The sequence below is a fragment of the Larimichthys crocea genome, unplaced genomic scaffold, assembly GCF_000972845.2.
Source record: "Larimichthys crocea isolate SSNF unplaced genomic scaffold, L_crocea_2.0 scaffold397, whole genome shotgun sequence".
Taxonomy (NCBI): domain Eukaryota; kingdom Metazoa; phylum Chordata; class Actinopteri; family Sciaenidae; genus Larimichthys; species Larimichthys crocea.
Genome location: NW_020855181.1, coordinates 18,831 through 35,809, shown reverse-complemented (window position 1 = coordinate 35,809; position 16,979 = coordinate 18,831). Strand labels below are relative to the sequence as shown.

The 16,979-nt window shown below is 40.0% G+C and overlaps 1 protein-coding gene across 1 annotated transcript; it reads right to left on the bottom strand.

Moving 5' to 3' along the window:
- Positions 1–202: 202 nt before the first annotated feature.
- Positions 203–12,340, bottom strand: LOC104928199 (putative ferric-chelate reductase 1). Its single transcript, XM_027276506.1, has 17 exons — positions 12,309–12,340; positions 12,095–12,191; positions 10,651–10,779; positions 5,902–5,996; positions 5,544–5,691; positions 5,327–5,446; positions 4,791–4,862; positions 4,560–4,658; positions 4,088–4,238; positions 3,240–3,353; positions 3,048–3,163; positions 2,858–2,944; positions 2,554–2,651; positions 1,524–1,582; positions 1,236–1,379; positions 1,084–1,145; positions 203–752 (listed from the first exon to the last, which is right to left on the bottom strand). The coding sequence occupies exons 1-17, from the start codon at positions 12,338–12,340 to the stop codon at positions 660–662; spliced, it is 1,716 nt and encodes a 571-aa protein (XP_027132307.1). The 3' UTR covers positions 203–659.
- Between the last annotated feature and the right edge of the window lie 4,639 nt (positions 12,341–16,979).

The following is a 16,979-nucleotide window of genomic DNA, read 5'->3' as shown; positions in this document are numbered from 1 at the left end:
GTGCCATCGGTGTGTGAATGTGTATGAATGGTTAGATCCTCAAACTGATGAGCAGTTGGCACCTTGCATGGTAGCCAATGCCATCAGTGTATGAATGTGTGTGAATGGGGTGAATGAGATATGTAGTGTAGAGCGCTTTGAGTGGTCGGAAGACTAGAAAGGCGCTATATAAGTACAGTCCATTTACCATTTACATACACACACACACACACACACACACCATAGTATTTTATTATTACCACAAACTATGTGTCATTGTGGGCATCTACAGTGGACTATTTTGCTGATTCAAAAGTTTTCTTTCATGAATTCTACAATAAAGGGCATAGCAGTGCTACTATTTGATAATTAATAATGCCAGTGAATACAGAATTATAATTAAATAATTAATTATTAATTAAAAATGTAGAGTAATAAAGTCAAAGAAGTAGCAGCACAAAGAAATATAACATACAATACACAGTAGATTTGGATTTAAATAAAAAATATTGTGTGTTTGGCTGAATAAAACATTAAAGTACATTATGTTTCCTGTTATTGGACTTTGCTGAACTTCAAATAATCCTCGTGTTTCAAGCTTTGCATTAAAACAATCACCCTTTAAATTGCTGTCAGAGATGGTCTAAGTCAAAGTTATTTCTGTATCTCGTCATTAAATGTCAAATGTCAGCAATCGAGAACAGCAAAGCAATCAGGAAGCCAGTGTTCCCCAGAGCCAAGACAGCCAGGAGGAGGGACTTTATGAAGGACTTCTGAAACATAAAATAACAGTGAGGGAGTCCACATTCAGTCAGGGACACTCCAAATGTCTGCAAGTGTTCTTACAATGTCCAATTTGATCAGCGATGCTTTAGGACTGTGACTGCAGGATATCCCAGCATGCATGTGGTATGAACCAGCAGCAGTAGCTGAGCGTTGAGTTGGTTTAGATTTTAAATGTGTGCTGATTTATTAAAATAATTCTTAGAATAATAATTTGTTTAATCTGGTTTCTTATTTGCACACATGTTAACACATTTCATTAAAACATATAAATGATACTACATAAAAAGACAGGCAGAGACTGTTTGCACTGATACCTACCTTGGAACCTCGCTCTGATTGGTCAGGAAGGATGCCCTCTGTGTCATCTGATCCCAAAACTGCTGGTCAAACAAACATAATAATTCCATGTCATCAAAACTAAAGTCTAGTAAAACCATTATTCTGTAATTAACTTCATTCAGGTTTCATACATCTTTTAATGCAATGGTACTTGTCCATCAGGAGGAGGAATCTGAACGAAGCCAGCCATGTCACGTAACCAATCAGAACATACGTTGCCCATGGCTGTGGGAGGAGCAATGATGACTGACGCATCCCGAGGAACATGGCTGCCACTGTAGACAGATAGAACACAGGTTTGGTCAAACAGTACTTTTTCTCTGAAAATGGAACAAACCAAATAAACTTGCAGTGTTTGAGGTCCTCTCACCACTCTAACAAGTTTATTCATTAGTAATAATCATTTTTTGATTGCAAACCTGCCATGATCTCAGTCAAAGACCCAAGTCCCCAGTGAGCCCAGTTAAAGATGAACCTCCTGACAGAGAAACAGATAATACCAATACATCAGAATCAGAATCAGATTTATTCCCAAGTAGGTGGCACTTACAGGGAATTTATCTTTGTGTATTGGTGCGAAGTAAAGTAAAAATATAAGGAGTATAAAAATTTTAAAAAATCAAGCATTAAAATAAATAAATACAATATGTTCTAAAATGAAAGAGCTGTTTTTGACAGGAAATGAGAGTGAGAGTTCACAGTGTGCAGAATATTAGAAATGTGCAGATATACATCAAAATGAGGTAGTCCAAAATAAATAAAGGCTGTGCGTTAATGTAACACAGAGAGTCTGTAGATCCCATGTTAATGCTGATATTTCATCCTAACAAAGAAGACCTCTTTTCAACCAGCTAAAATACAGTTAGAACATCAACTATACATAGATACTATATGTGTATGCTATACATCACTAAACACAAATGTATTTCATCAGTTTTAATTTGTTTAGTTGTAGATTGACAGAGAGGGTGTTTCCCAAAGTCATGTAATGTAATGTGGGCACAATTCAGGTCTACAAGAAGACGTCAGACGTTAATGAATCTGAAACTATGTAGGCTGTGTGTGCCAACAAAAGGCCTCATAACGGGAGAAGTTTTGTACGGTGCTGTAAAGAAAGAGCTTTTTGCTGTGATGAGCGAGTACTGGTTTCCATTATTAGTCTAGTAGCAGATCCCCGGTTCAATTGACGAAGTGTCCTTGGGAAAGATACTGAACCCCAAATTGCTCCAGAGGGTTGCGTCATGGTGTGTGAATGTGTATGAATGGGTAGCTCCTCAAACTGATGAGCAGTTGGCATCAGTGTATGAATGTGAGTGAATGGGTGAATGAGATACGTACTGTAAAGAGCTTTGAGTGGTCAGAAGACTAGAAAGGTGCTATGTAAGCAGAGTCCATTTACAGTCATTTACGCTGCAGTTGATTCAGCATGTAAATGTTAGCTGTATTTACCTGTGTGAGTCAGGTGATGGTCTGATCATAGCCATTATTGGTTGAATCAGAGACAATGCCAGAACACAGCAGCCTAGGTATGGATGGACACCTGCGTGCTGCACAGACACAAACACACAGACTGTGAGCTCAGAGCACCGGGGGAGTGTTAGTGTGTGTACCAATTTGTACGTAATGTTGCTTAAATAATGTGCACAAGATTTTGAAATCACTGTCCCCATATTGAAAATGAAACCATTCACTGTGATTTAGTGTACACAGGTATAATTGTGAATCTGTGTGTGTGTGTGTGTGCTTGTTGTACCTTGCTCCAGCCTTTCCTGTAGAAAAATGGGAGGCAAAAGGCTCCAATGGTCAAAGTCACAGTTAGCATCATCAGTGCTCGATGAACCTATAGACACACGGAAAAGAAATGGCAATGTTGTGATGCTGAATGCTATCATGACTGTGTGCATGTATGTGCACATGTGTATATGTGTGTGCAGAACGTCCACCTGAAACCACACTTTCTGACCAAGCAGAGTTTGATTTGGCCAATCAGGTTTGTAGAAGCTGGCGATGAAGGTGCCAACACTTCCTGTTAGCATCCAGGCTAACAGCATTAGGGCCCCTAGAGAAGTAGAGGCATTTAGCACTTATGTTCCTCGTATGATAGAACTCAAAAATAACTTCAGAACTCAACTTACCATGCATTTTCATAATCATGGGACCCCGGGAGCTTCTCAGAACCTCAGGGGGTCCAGTGATGCATTTTTTCTGGGTGGAGATTAATGGCTGGCGACTATGTTTCCATATCACACCTCAATGAGAGACACAAAAATGATGTTTATTAAGTTTATCCACTAAATTTAAATTTTAGCAATAACAGTATATGACAGCAACGTGACTACCACTAACCCTGCTGTGTCTGAGACAATAAAAGCATATAAAAGTCTGCAGTGTTACTGTTTAACAGTTGTTCTAGGAATCCCAACCTTTTACAGCACCACAAGGCTGAACAAACAGCGATAAAATGTCACATCAAATGTGTGTGTTAAATATGGAACACAGGTGCTTTTTGCAGCAGTGTCTTGTCTTCAACGTTTTTCAGGCGAGAACCCGAGAGCAGGAACCCCCTGCTACATACTGTATACATTTGAGTTGGATATTTAACTGGACCCTCAATAACGGAGCATTCAGTGGATTCACTGATAATCTATTATTAGTGTGTACATTTTTCCCAATAATGTTGATGAACATCTATTTATTTATTTATTTAATGTGGTGGTCCCTCTGCAGTAACTCTGAGGAGCCCCAGAGGTCACAGACCCCCTGTTGAAGACCCAGGCTTTAGAGTAAAACAACACTGCAATTTAGTCAAAAGTACAAATAAATTCATGTGATGCAGTCATGCATCATTTCAATATTACAAGACCAATTAACCAGTTTGTACTTTATGTGATCAGCATTTCCTGTTAATGACATCTTATTCCATAAAAACTGACCTGTATGTGTGTGTGTGTGTGTGTGTGTGTGTGTCTGCATACTTCTATACCATTCCGAGCATGTCCGTTGGCTAGAAACAAATAGTACTCCTGGTCCAGAGCAAAGCGGGCTGGTTCCTGATTGGTCAGTTTAACTGGTCTACTGAACCTGCACTGAATGGCTCCATCTGCCAGTCGCCATGACACAGAGGAGAGACCAGACTACAAACACACACACACACACACACACACAGAAAGAGAGAGAGAGAGGGCAATCACAGAAAGGTTGTTGAAGAAATGGACACCTTGTGCTAAATAAGCTAAATTAGTTTGCTGTTATATCTTTTAGAATATCTATCATGACTTTTTTGTCAGTTTGAATGACTTTTTCTGGTAGCTTTAGATAACTAGATTTTTCACAGCTTGGCTGTAGTAAAGCTTTACTTTCAAATAACATTAATATTTAGACAACATTTAATTATATGAATAGTATATTACGTTTCATTTATATCATGTTAGATTCATTCAGAGAAAGTGCTTTACCTGTGTCTCGTCCTCAGGGTGTGTTCTTCCACTGAAGAAGGCAGCACTCACTGATATACTCTCCCCATCTTTTACACACATGTACACATCGTCATCGCCCTACACACACATGCATAAGCACAATATATATATATCCAGTTTAATAGAGCTGTAACATAAATGGATGATGACAGAAAGAACTCACGCAGCACACTAAGGATGCAGAATGTTGTGTTAAAATGATGGACTCACCATCCACGTGTCCCAGGACAGTGCGAAGGCGATGTATCCCTTCGCTGGGCCACTCAGCTCAAATATTACTGACTGCAGAGAGACATGATCAGGTTCCTAAAGTGATTTTCAATCTTATCAAATATATCATTCCAATCATTTCAGATGGTCCAGTCAACGTGTAGCCATGAACATTTACTTTATACGTTTCATGAACTGATTTACTATTTATCGATTGTAGATTGATGTCTTCCGACCACCCAAAGCGCTTTTACACTATAATACACTAATATCTCATTCACCCATTCACACACATTCACACACCATTGCTCCTGCAGCCTCCGGGAGCAATTTGGGTTCAGTATTATGCCGGGAATCGAACCATTGATCATCTGATTAACAGGCAACCCACTCAGTATTCCTCATTTGTCCTACTGTATCACACACAATGTCCTAGTTTGAATGTGCTAAGGATTCATTGATGGTAAATGTTAATGTAGCACCTTATTAATGAATGATTTATTGTATTAATTAAATGAAAGTGTTAAAAGTCAAACCGTTGTGTCTGGCCCGTCTGTAGTCATGGACAGGAACAAACAGTGAGGATCTTCTTTTGGATTACAGCCTGGAGGATCTAACAGGCAGGATTTTGATGTGCCACATCCCACAGAAGTGAGCTAAATGCATAAAATGGGGGGAGGGGGAATTATTAATCTTATTTATACTCTCATCTCACATTAAACTTTATTGATTACTGTACATTTAAACACTCACAGGCTCAGGTAGGATGGAGGGTGTAGTAGTTTGTACTGGAGGAGGTGTAGTATCTGATTGAGTGGGGTGGGGAGTAACGCCATGCTGATAGATGATTGGTCCAGGCAGCTTCACCCAAAACGTTTTGTAGTGGGCAACTACAGAAACACTGGAAAATATACAAAATACCCAAGTGTGATTGTTTTAGCATAGTTGTAGCATACCAACTGTATGACCGAGGAGTGTGTATAACATGGAGGTGTTAGAGAAAGATAAAAATAACAAATAAAATAAATAAGGTTGATGGTTGCTTGTGACCACAGAGGAAACTGTTTCACTTTCTAGTTTCAAAAGAGCTTTACGAGAGAAATGAACTCACAAGAACTGAACTTGTCTGGGAGCATCTGCAGGAGCATTCCAGATGACGACAACCTCTGTCTGCCGGGCATTGCTTGTATGGCTCACTGCTGAACCCTGGACACACACACACACACGCAAAGTTTTGATCTTGAATTTTGAAAATTACAGTAACGTATTAAAGAAATATAAATATAAACTATATAAAATATAAAAAGTGTACACATGTTTTTTCAGGTTAAATACAACACATTCTTTTCAATAAATTATTTATTTTTGTTTTTTACTTTCATATGTTTCTTTCAGTTGCATGTTTTATCTTTTCAGATTCAGATCTTATTTTTTACAGTTTCAGATCTGTCTTTTTCAGTTTCAGATCTTTCTTTTTCAGTTTCAGATCTTTGCTTGTTTCAGTTTCTATGCATATCGTTTTTAGAAAAATTCAAAGGGATTTAACGAAAGGGAAATCGTGAATTCTTTTAAAGTTATCAGAGCGTGGTGCAATTGTACAGGGTGGTTCAGGAGCTTTCATTTTTCAAGTTTCAAAAAATCTATCGTTTATGCAGTGTTCAGAATACATTATTACAGATTTCGAGCTGTATAAGGTTCATTGGGGTGCGAAAGAGCTTTCAGGTTACATGGTTGTACAGTTTAAACAGATAACGTTCAATAGAGTTATCGAAGGAAGGTATCGAATCTAAAAGGGATATACTGTATACATTTCAGATCTTGTAATGTCAGAGTATTCAGAGCGTTCTTTTTTCAGGGAGTTTCGAAGATAACGAAAGAAGATTTTTCAAGATAAATTCAGGATCTGATAATTACGGAGGTGGTCAGAATTTATGGAAATATCAATAATTAACAGAGAGGATTGAGAATAAAAGAGTATAAATAAGAGCAAGTATAAAGAAAAAGGAGGTCATAGGGAAGGAGAATCGCGGGAATTAATAATATCAGTTTAACAAGAAAAATCTGTATAGAGCGGGGTTAATATACTGTAAAGCGGCCAGATTGCGAATCGTTCGGGTTATATTCAAGGGGGGGGTTTTCAAGGGATATGGTGGCGTGTTCAGGTTCAGAATCGTTCTTTAACAGGTTTGAACAGATCGTTTATGCACGTTTCAAGGAGCTTGGAGCTTATTCAGTTTCACAACTACTAATACAGATATTATTCACGATATTCAAAGATCGTGTTACAGGGTGGTGCAAAGCATCTTTGTGCAGTTGCAGGATGCTTTCGTTTCAGGTAATCAGTTATCAGAGCATAATCGGTGAATTTCTATTTAATTTGCAGTTGTCAACAGAGCTTGAACTTTTCAGTTGTCAAGATCTTTTTCAGTTTCAAAGTGCGTGCTGTTTTCAGAGTTCAAATCGAGAGGTACGTATGTTCAGTTTTTCAGCTGCTGGGTACAGTGGATTACAGAAAGTACGTGGATTTCAGTTGATCGACGAATCGATTGTTCGACGTTTCACAACAATTCTTAAATTCGGAAAACAGTAATTCAGAGTCGGGTCTTAGGTTGGTGTTTCAAGGTGGTGTCGGCGGATGCAGAATTATCTGGGAGAGGTTCTTGATGGTACATTATTTAAGTAGCGCGGATGCTTTCAATATATAATGACAAGTTATAACAGACATCTATATAAGTGGGTGTGCAAAGTTGTGCAGACTCTAGTTACAATAAATTTACAGTTCCCAGATCTTTCTTGTAAGTTTTCATCAAGACAAATAACATTTTCAAGTAGTCAGAATAGCTGGACTGTTTGACAGTTAGAAGAGGCAGGGATCAAGATCTTTCTGTTAAACATTCAGAATCTTTTTCATTAGCAAGTCAGTGGGAAGAGAACAATCGTAATACGTTTATACAAACAGTTTAATCGAGCTCTTGTATAACAGGGGTTTTGTACAAGGATCTAAGAATAAAGGAGGAAAATGGGTGGGCGTGTTGTCGGGCAGGGAGTGCTTGAGTCTGTTGGGCAGTTTCAGAGTGCGTTGGCGATAGTCGGTGAGCTGCGTTGGAAGAAGGAGGGATATGAGTAACTAGGGAATGATAGTCGGGGTGGCTGGGGCGTTAAGGTATGTGGTTCAGTTTCATTTAGGCGTTCTAAATTTCCGGGTGTGTTCAGATCTTTCTTTGACAGTGATTACAGAATCTATTTTCAGTTTCCGAATCTGATTTCTTTTACAGTTCCAGATGTTTGCGAATTTTACGTTTCAGGAGGCTATGTGTATACAGGTTTCAGATCTGTTCTTGTTACAGTTTCAGATCTTTTTAGTTCATTTCCAGTATTGGTTCTTTTACAGTTTTCAGATCTTTCGTTTACAGTTTTCAGAGCTGTTCTTTTTCAGTTTCAGATCTTCTTTTTCAGTTTCAGATCTTTCGTTTCAGATCTTTCTTTTCGTTACAGTTTCAGATCTTTTAACAGTTTCAGATATGTCTTTTTAGTTTCAGATCTTTCTTTTTTACAGCTTTCAGATCTTTTTTCAGTTCAGATCTTTCTTTTACGTTTCAGATCTTTTTCAGTTCAGATCTTTACAGTTCAGAATCTGTCTTTTTCAGTTTCAGATCTTTCTTTTACAGTTTCAGACTTCTTTTTCAGTTTCAGATCTTTTTCAGTTTCAGATTGTCTTTTCCAGTTTCAGATCTTTCTTTTACAGTTTCAGATCTTTTCTTTTTCAGTTTCAGATCTTTCTTTTACAGTTTCAGATCTGTCTTTTTCAGTTTTAGATCTTTCTTTTACAGTTTCAGATCTTTCTTTTACAGTTTCAGATCTTTTTCAGTTTCAGATCTTTTACAGTTTCAGATCTTTCTTTTTCAGTTTCAGATCTGTCTTTTTCAGTTTCAGATCTTTCTTTTACAGTTCAGATCTGTCTTTTCAGTTTCAGATCTGTCTTTTTTTCAGTTTCAGATCTTTCTTTACAGTTTCAGATCTTTCTTTTTTTCAGTTTCAGATCTGTCTTTTTCAGTTTTTTCAGATCTTTTTCAGTTTCAATTTCTTTTACAGTTTAGATCTTTCTTTTCCTTTCATCAGATCTTTCTTTTACAGTTTCAGATCTGTCTTCTTTCATTTAGATCTTCTTTTTCAGTTTTCAGATTTCTTTTTCAGTTCAGATCTTTTTTTTACAGTTTCAGATCTTTTTTCTTTTCAGTTTCAGATCTTTTTCAGTTTTCAGATCTTTCTTTTTCAGTTCAGATCTTGTTTTCAGTTTCAAGCTTTTCGTTACAGTTTCAGATCTTTTCTTTTTCAGTTTCAGATCTGTTTTTTCAGTTTAATCGTCTTTCGTTTCAGATCTTTTTTCAGTTTCAGAAAACTTTTTTTACAGTTTTCAGATCTTTCTTTTCATTTCAGATCTTTTCAGTTTCAGATCTTTCTTTCATTTTTCAGACTTTCATTTTTACAGGTTTCAGATCTTTCTTTTTACAGTTTCAGATCTGGCTTTTTCAGTTTCACGACTTTGGACTCAGATCAGTGTGGGGGGGGGCGTGGCATCAACATGAGAGGGGTGTGGACTCATGACAGCCAACCAAAAGGCTAGAGACCTTCCCTATTACGTTGATTAGGGAATGTAGGATCTAAAACGATTCGGCTCAACCACATGATTGGCATGAAAAACCTGCTGTCAGTGACTAACTTCCACTTGCACACCATGCATGAATACTGCACGGGTAAAACTGTTTTTAATTTCCACTTAAGCCAAGGCTGTTAATATGTCAACTTATTAAGTTTTTAATATTCTCAATACGTGGTCAGTTCATCCAAAATAGCCTTTTGAATTTTGCTCTGACGTTTTCGGAGATGTAGCGTCCGGGAGCGGTGCTGCAGGCTCACCTGCAGGACCCAGCACACAGTTGACTGAAAAAGAAAGATCTGAAACTGTAAAAGAAAGAATCTAAACATATTATATATATATATATTATATATATATATATATATATATATATATATATATATTATATATAAAATATTAAAGGGGACACATACACAAATTCAGGGTAAGCTAGATCCAGTCTTAGGGAGCTGGGTACATAAAGTAAACAAAGCTACAATACAATAAGGACAGTATCAGTTCAGTCCATGAGCTCCACCTGGATATTGTCCGGTTTTAGTGACATGTCAGGCTTTTATTGGCCAGTGTGTGTACACACAGGGATGTGACCTTTATATGGGCTCCAATGTATGTAATGTATGGACAGTTTGTGTGTATATGTAACCAACCTGGCAAATAAGGTGATTCGAGTACTTGGCAAATGAGTACAATGTATATTTATATTTGTGCTCTCAATCATATTTCCAATTCTGTTTAATTTTCTTCCCTAGATTCTACCTGGCAGCCCTCCACTTCAGTGAAAGTGCTGGGCGTCCCTAAGCTACAACATCAGCTGGTGAGCCGCTATTCAGATTGAACTTCCCAACAGCTAAGACAGTGATGGTAAAACCAACCATCGGTAAGTTTTACAACCTTTTATTAAAACTGGCAATAAGTCAAAGAATGTGCAAACATCTATTATATAAGTGAAAATAAATAACATAAAACAGGGCTCTTAACTTATGTAAGTGGGATAACTAATAAGTATATTAATTTTCTCCCTCCTATATTGTCTTATAGGTTATATTGGACCATCTTTGAGAAGGTTTTCCAACTACTCTGGCCCACACGTGGATGAGGTGCTGAAGATCCCCTAAGGATCTCGCAGCCCAGTTTGCAAGACCAGGGAAGCAAAGGTTGTAGCGGGCTCCGTGTTGAGGTCAATCAAGGACCAGTCTGACCCACGTAGCTTCCTTGACTGTCTGGGGACTCCTTCCATGCCACACAAACACTGAGCACTACCACCCTGATCTCTGGCCGAGAAATCCCCAACACCAGCTTACAGAGCTCCTGTAGGCCTAGTATCTGTAACAGCTAAAACAAGGGGTACAAATGATTAGTCAACTAACACAGTGACATGCTTTTATAACATGAGTCCATCTTTTCTTCTGAAATCTGTCAACCTAAATGACCAAAACCCTAAGACTGCTGTTCTAGGGTAGTATATGAATAAGTTTTGTTCAAAAGTTGTGATGTTTGAAGGATCATGACAATAAAGGTTAAATCTATCTGAACTGTTTTGTGTGCTTTCAGTGTTTGATATGTCACATGAACAAGCAAACACAGATTAACAGTAGCAATGTAAGAGAGGGGACAGTATTTTATGTACTTTAATCCTTACTCATACATTCATTAGTACAGACTACGTCTATGCATAAGACTTACTGCTCTTTTCCCCTCAGACCGTAGAGGCCCATATAATTTCCCACCTGTACGGTTGTGGAGAAAACATGCTGGCTGAGCTTGTATGTTCTGGTAAGGGTAAGAGCTGAGTAATGTCACGTCCGGTACTTGTAATAATACATTTATATACTATCTTTCCAATAGCCAGTACAATAAACACAGGCAGGGTAGTACCATTAGCCTGGAGTTCAAACATATAAACGATATAAAAACACATGACATAAACTTACCACTCAGAAATGTCCTGTTGTCCCCTCGTTCTCTGACGTTTCTGGGGCCTCTTCATTTCAGGGTCGGACTCTGGCCAAACATTCATACTACATACAGTACATGTTTACCGGCAGCCATGCCAGTGCTTGTGCTCATCTGTTGTCATGGCAGCCTGATGCGGAACTCACATCAGCATGGTGGGGCGGAAGAGAGGGCGGAATGAACGCAGCTCATTTGCATTTAAAGGGACAAACAGGGCTGCTGTGCTTGATCCGTGAGGAATTTGACAAAGGATTTCACAGACATGTCATCAGGTGTCTGGGACCTGTGTGAACTGGTGGAAAAAATCCTTTAACTGTAAAAAATAAGATCTGAATCGAAAGATAAAATTTTCAACTGAAAGAAACATATGAAAGTGATAATAAAAATAAATAATTATTTCGAAGAATTACCGAGTTGATCATAATTGTATTTAACCTGAAAAAAATGGTTTACACTTATTTTTTATTTAATACATTACTGTATTTTTCAAAATTCAAGATCAAAACTTGAAATTTCAGATTTGATGTTTTCAAGTACAAAACGGTTGACCCTATCTAGCTCCATAGTTTTTGCATCTTATACTTTTTTTACTTTTTGTTTTTTTTAGTATTTTATCACACGACAAACTATGTGTCATTGTGCACGTGTGCGTATGCAAGACCTGGTCTTAGTATGATGGGAGGGGCAAGCTTGCGACTGCGAAGGGAGGTCGAGGGGCTGGTCCTGATGACTGACGACCGTGGATACTACGCGATTGGCTGCATCTCTGGCCATAGCAGAGCTCACTCGTACTACGGGATGACGTGGTAATAAAATATGCAATTGACAAAGTTCTATTAATGTAAAGAACATTTCTATTCACACTACTCACGTTAAACTGACGCTGTGGTTAAGGTGAAGCTTCGTACCGTATGGTGTAGCCTAATCTGTAGCCCAACATCTCCAACTTGCTGGCTCATCCTTTTATTTAAAAGCTAAAGTAAATATAGTGCTCTAATGTGGGAACAAGCCAGTGTTAATTCTGCCGGTCAAAGCCGGATAAATACAGAGGGTTGTGTCAGGAAGGGCATCCGACATAAAACTTGCCAAATCAAACATGCAAATCGAATCTATGACTTCCGCACCGGATCCTCTCGAGGCCCAGGTTAACAACGACCACTATCGGTGCTGTTCCCTACAGGGTGCCGTTGGAAATTGGACACTGTTGGTCGAAGAAGGAGAGAAGGAAGGCGTGTTCGTAGGAAGAGGAGAAAGAGGAAACCAAGAGTCTAGGACTGAGAGAGGGACTTTGAATGTTGGAACTATGACAGGAAAAGGGAGAGTTGGTTGACATGTGCAGAGGAGGAAAGTAGACATACTGTGTGTCCAGGAGACCAGGTGGAAAGGTAGCAAGGCTAGAAGCTTAGGAGCAGGGTTCAAGTTGTTCTATCATGGTGCAGATAGGAAGAAAATGGAGTAGGAGTATCTTGAAGGAGGAGTTTGTTAGGAGTGTCCTGGAGGAAAAAGAGTGTCAGATAGAGTGATGAGTCTGAGCTAGAAATCAAAGGTGTGATGTTAATGTTGTTAGTGGGTATGCCCACAGGTAGCATGTGGACTGGAGGAGAAGGAGAAATTCTGGTTGGACCTTGATGAGTGATGCAGAGCATCCCTAGAAGGTGAAGAGTTGCATGGTGCAGACTTAAAATGGACATGTTGGTGCAGAAACAGAGATGATGAGGAGGTGAAGGGCAGGTTTGGTATCCAGGAGAGGAACGCAGAAGGACAGATGGTGGTTGATTTTGCAAAAGGAGGGAAATGGCTGTAGTGAATACTTTCATTCAGAAGAGGAGGAACATAGGGTGACCTTAAGAGTAGAGGTAGGAGCACACAGGTAGACTACATCTTGTGTGTAATCTGAAGGAGATCAGTGACTGCAAAGTAGTGGTAGGTGAGAGTGTAGCCAGACAGCATAGGATGGTGGTGTGTAGGATGACGCTGGTGGTGAGGAAGATGAAGAGGGCAAAGGCAGAGCAGAGGACGAAATAGTGGAAGCTGAAAAAGGAAGAGTGTTACATGACTTTTAGGAAGGAGTTGAGGCACTCGGTCCTGATGATATACCTGTGGAGGTATGGAAGTGTCTAGGAGAGATGGCAGTACATTTTGTGACTGGGTTGTTGCAACTACAGAGGAATAAAGCTGATGAGCCATACAATGAAGTTATGGGAAAGAGTAGTTGAAGCTAGACTAAGGGCAGAATGGAGCATTTGGTGAGCAGCAGTATGGTTCATGCCAAAAAAGAAAGACTACTACAGAGGCAGTATTTGCTTTGAGGATGTTGATAGAGAAGTACAGAGAAGGTCAGAGGGAGCTGCACTGTGTCTTTGTAGATCTGGAGAAAGCTTGTGACAGGGTGCCCAGAGAGGAACTGTGGTATTGTATGAGGAAGTCTGGAGTGACAGAGAAGTATGTTAGAGCGGTGCAGGACATGTATGAGGGCTGTAAGACAGTGGTGAGGTGTGTGTAGGTGTGACAGAGGATTCAAGGTGGAGTGGGACTGCATCAGGGATCAGCTCTGAGCCCCTTCTTGTTCACTATGGGGATAGACAGGCTACAGACGAGGTTAGACAGGAACTCATGGACTATGATGTTGTGCAGATGACATTGTGATCTGTAGTGAGAGCAGGGAACAGGTGGAGGAGAAGTTAGAGAGGTGGAGGTTCGTCCTGGAAAGGAGAGGAATGAAGCTGCGGCTAACCTCCGCACTATAGCCGCAGCTATTTTCCGCACTAAAAGGCGCATCGGATTAAGGCGCACCTTAAACTGATAGAAGAGTTTCAGCTAAAATGAAAGGAAAGGTGTAAAAAAACTGTGGTGAGACCAGCGATGTTGTGTGTCTAGAGACAGTGCCACTGAGAAAAAGACAGGAGGCAGAGCTGGAGGTAGCAGAGATGAAGATGCTGAGGTTCTCTTGGGAGGGACCAGATGGATAGGATCAGGATGATTACATCAAGGGACAGCACATGTTAGAGGTTTTGGAGATAAAGTCAGAGAGGCCAGACTGAGATGGTTCGGACATGTCCAGAGGAGAGATAGTGAATATATTGGTAGAAGGATGCTGAGTTTTGAACTGCCAGACAGGAGGCCTAGAGGAAGACCAAAGAGGAGGTTTATGGATGCAGTGAAAGAGGACATGAAGGTAGTTGGTGTGAGAGAAGAGGATGCAGAAGACAGGGTTAGATGGAGGCAACTGATTCACTGTGGCGACCCCTGAAGGGAAAAGCCGTAAGGAGAAGAAGAAGTAAATATAGTAGCTCTGTCAGTGTAGACTGTTAAAGGCATGCACATGTTTACACAGTAGCAGCTGGGTTTGATTGATATGCAGGTATTGGCAGTGTGGGATTTGAACTACTGACAGTACTGACTGAGCTACCTTGAAGTAAAGCCAATGCAGTGTGTCTTAAACCTGCATTCTTTCTAACAACAGGGAGCAGCTACAATGGCTGCAACATTAAGGTCGGCTAATGAGCCTACTTCCCCCCATTGATTTATTCCCACAGTAAACAGTTAATGGTCCCAGTTGCTAGTTTCAAGTCTTCTTCCACACAGCAGGATGTTCATTTTATAAACGATGGTCCATTTAGAGTAGAATAGATAAAGCAGGGGATGGTTTAAGGCATGGCTTATTTTCACTGGGACTGTCCAGCTCAACACACTGGGCACATCAGACTCAAATCAGACTGTCAGTCTCAGTCTCAAATCTCAGTCCAGATTCTGTCCCTGCATTGATTATTTCTCTCCTCAAACATATTTAATGTTGTTTATCTGTAACACAAGAGGCTTTTCCTGCTTTAAAACTGAGTCAAAACCAAGTGCAGCCCAATTCCAACTCCTGTCCAAATATGGTCACTTCTGGCTCCAAACAAATCACGATGGGAACAGCCAGAATGCCAAACCTTCAAAGGCTCCAAAAATGGTCAAACCAATGGGTGACGTGACAGTGGGTTTACATTTGGTTTGAACACCTCCACATCTCTTGATAACTAACTTCCAGTCACAGTGGTTTGTTACCTTGGATTTGATCTGTGGGACTGAACGTGGAGGCATTGGTTACAAGCTGGAAGGGGCTCTGTGTGGTCTGTCCAGGAACACCATGGTGGGGCTCCATGCTGCCACAGACTTTGGTAACCTTGCCGTCGGCATAGCAGTCTGCTGGCACCCAGAAACACACCGAGACGGTGATAAAGAGAAGACAACACACACCCACAGGGGACATCTATTGGGTAAAGTATCAGCTGCTACAAGGTGTCCACAAAGTCTGAAATGAAAAAGACATCACACATTCCTCCAAAAAATGAATTCAATGTCACCACGAGATTTCTGGACGTATCTACAAACTGTCTGTGTATATCTGATAAGTATCCATACTCCACTACATTGCAAACCCACCCGAGGATAAAGCATTCAACATATCTTTGCCTTTTGCTAACAGTATACTCTAATTTCAACATTTCAGAACAGCATCTTCATGAAGTTTATACTCACAAGAGAAGGACTGAGAGAAGAATGGTTGGAAATGATGCAGCAAATATAATTGTACAGGTCAAGCTATAAAAACCTCCTACACCTATAATTGTTACATCCACGTCTGTGCTGCCCTGTTGTTGTTCTCCTCCCCTCCTTGTGTTTCTCTCTCCCTCCTAGGGGCGGGTCCCTGACACAGGCAGCTGCTGCATCACACACCTGAGGCTCATCTTCTAATCACCCTCCTGCTGAAATACACCGGTTCTCCATTCACTCTTCGCCAGATCTTTACAGTTTCCCCCGTGATCACCTACCCCTGCTCAGCAGCTGCCAACCCGGACCCGCTCCTCTCCCGGACCCTCACCCCACCGTCGTCCTCTCTCCCCTTTTGTGTCTCCCTTATTCCCAGTCATCACCCACAGAAATTTCCCGACCTCCGGTCGGAGTCCTTCCCCTGTTTCTGTTTCATGAATAAACACATCACCACTTGTGAACTCAGTGCCTCTTTGGCCCTATTTACCACCCGTCGTCACAATAATGCAACCATTAGCATCTTTTCAATCATCTTTCTGTTGGTGCCCTCATGTGAATATTTGTGGTCTTCCAACCCAAGTAAAGACAGCCCCCCCCCCCCACCATTGAACTGAGACACCATCCTAACATTAAACTGAGACATCCCCCACCATTGAACTGAACACACAGCACAGACATATATAGTGTTTTTGAAAATCTGCTGATGAAAGCAGATAATAAAACAGTGTTTTGCCCATTGAATAGAACATTTACATTTTTAGATAAGAGCACTGGCCTGTGCAATTAATGCAGTCAGGACTCAAAAAATGAGGTCAGTGAGCAAACAGTCTCATCAAGACACCTGTGACATATTATGTATATAATATTTGGAAATCCTTCTTATGTCAAATATTAATATATGTAATTCATTCATTCATAATTAATCACATATTTAGATTCGCTTTCTAATTGCTTCACAACATGTGCACACTGCGCCTGTACATGTAATATGTTAAAATCATAATCCTAAAATAAAGTAACTGTAATCAGATTCTTTTTTTTATCTG

Coding starts and splice junctions, on each gene's coding strand:
- LOC104928199 (XM_027276506.1), bottom strand. CDS start 12,340: ATGTTGGGCTACAGATTAGGCTACACCATACG. Junction 5,447..5,543: donor CCTCCATCCTACCTGAGCCT/GTGAGTGTTTAA, acceptor TTATGCATTTAG/CTCACTTCTGTGGGATGTGG. Junction 4,863..5,326: donor CAGACGGGCCAGACACAACG/GTTTGACTTTTA, acceptor GTCTCTCTGCAG/TCAGTAATATTTGAGCTGAG.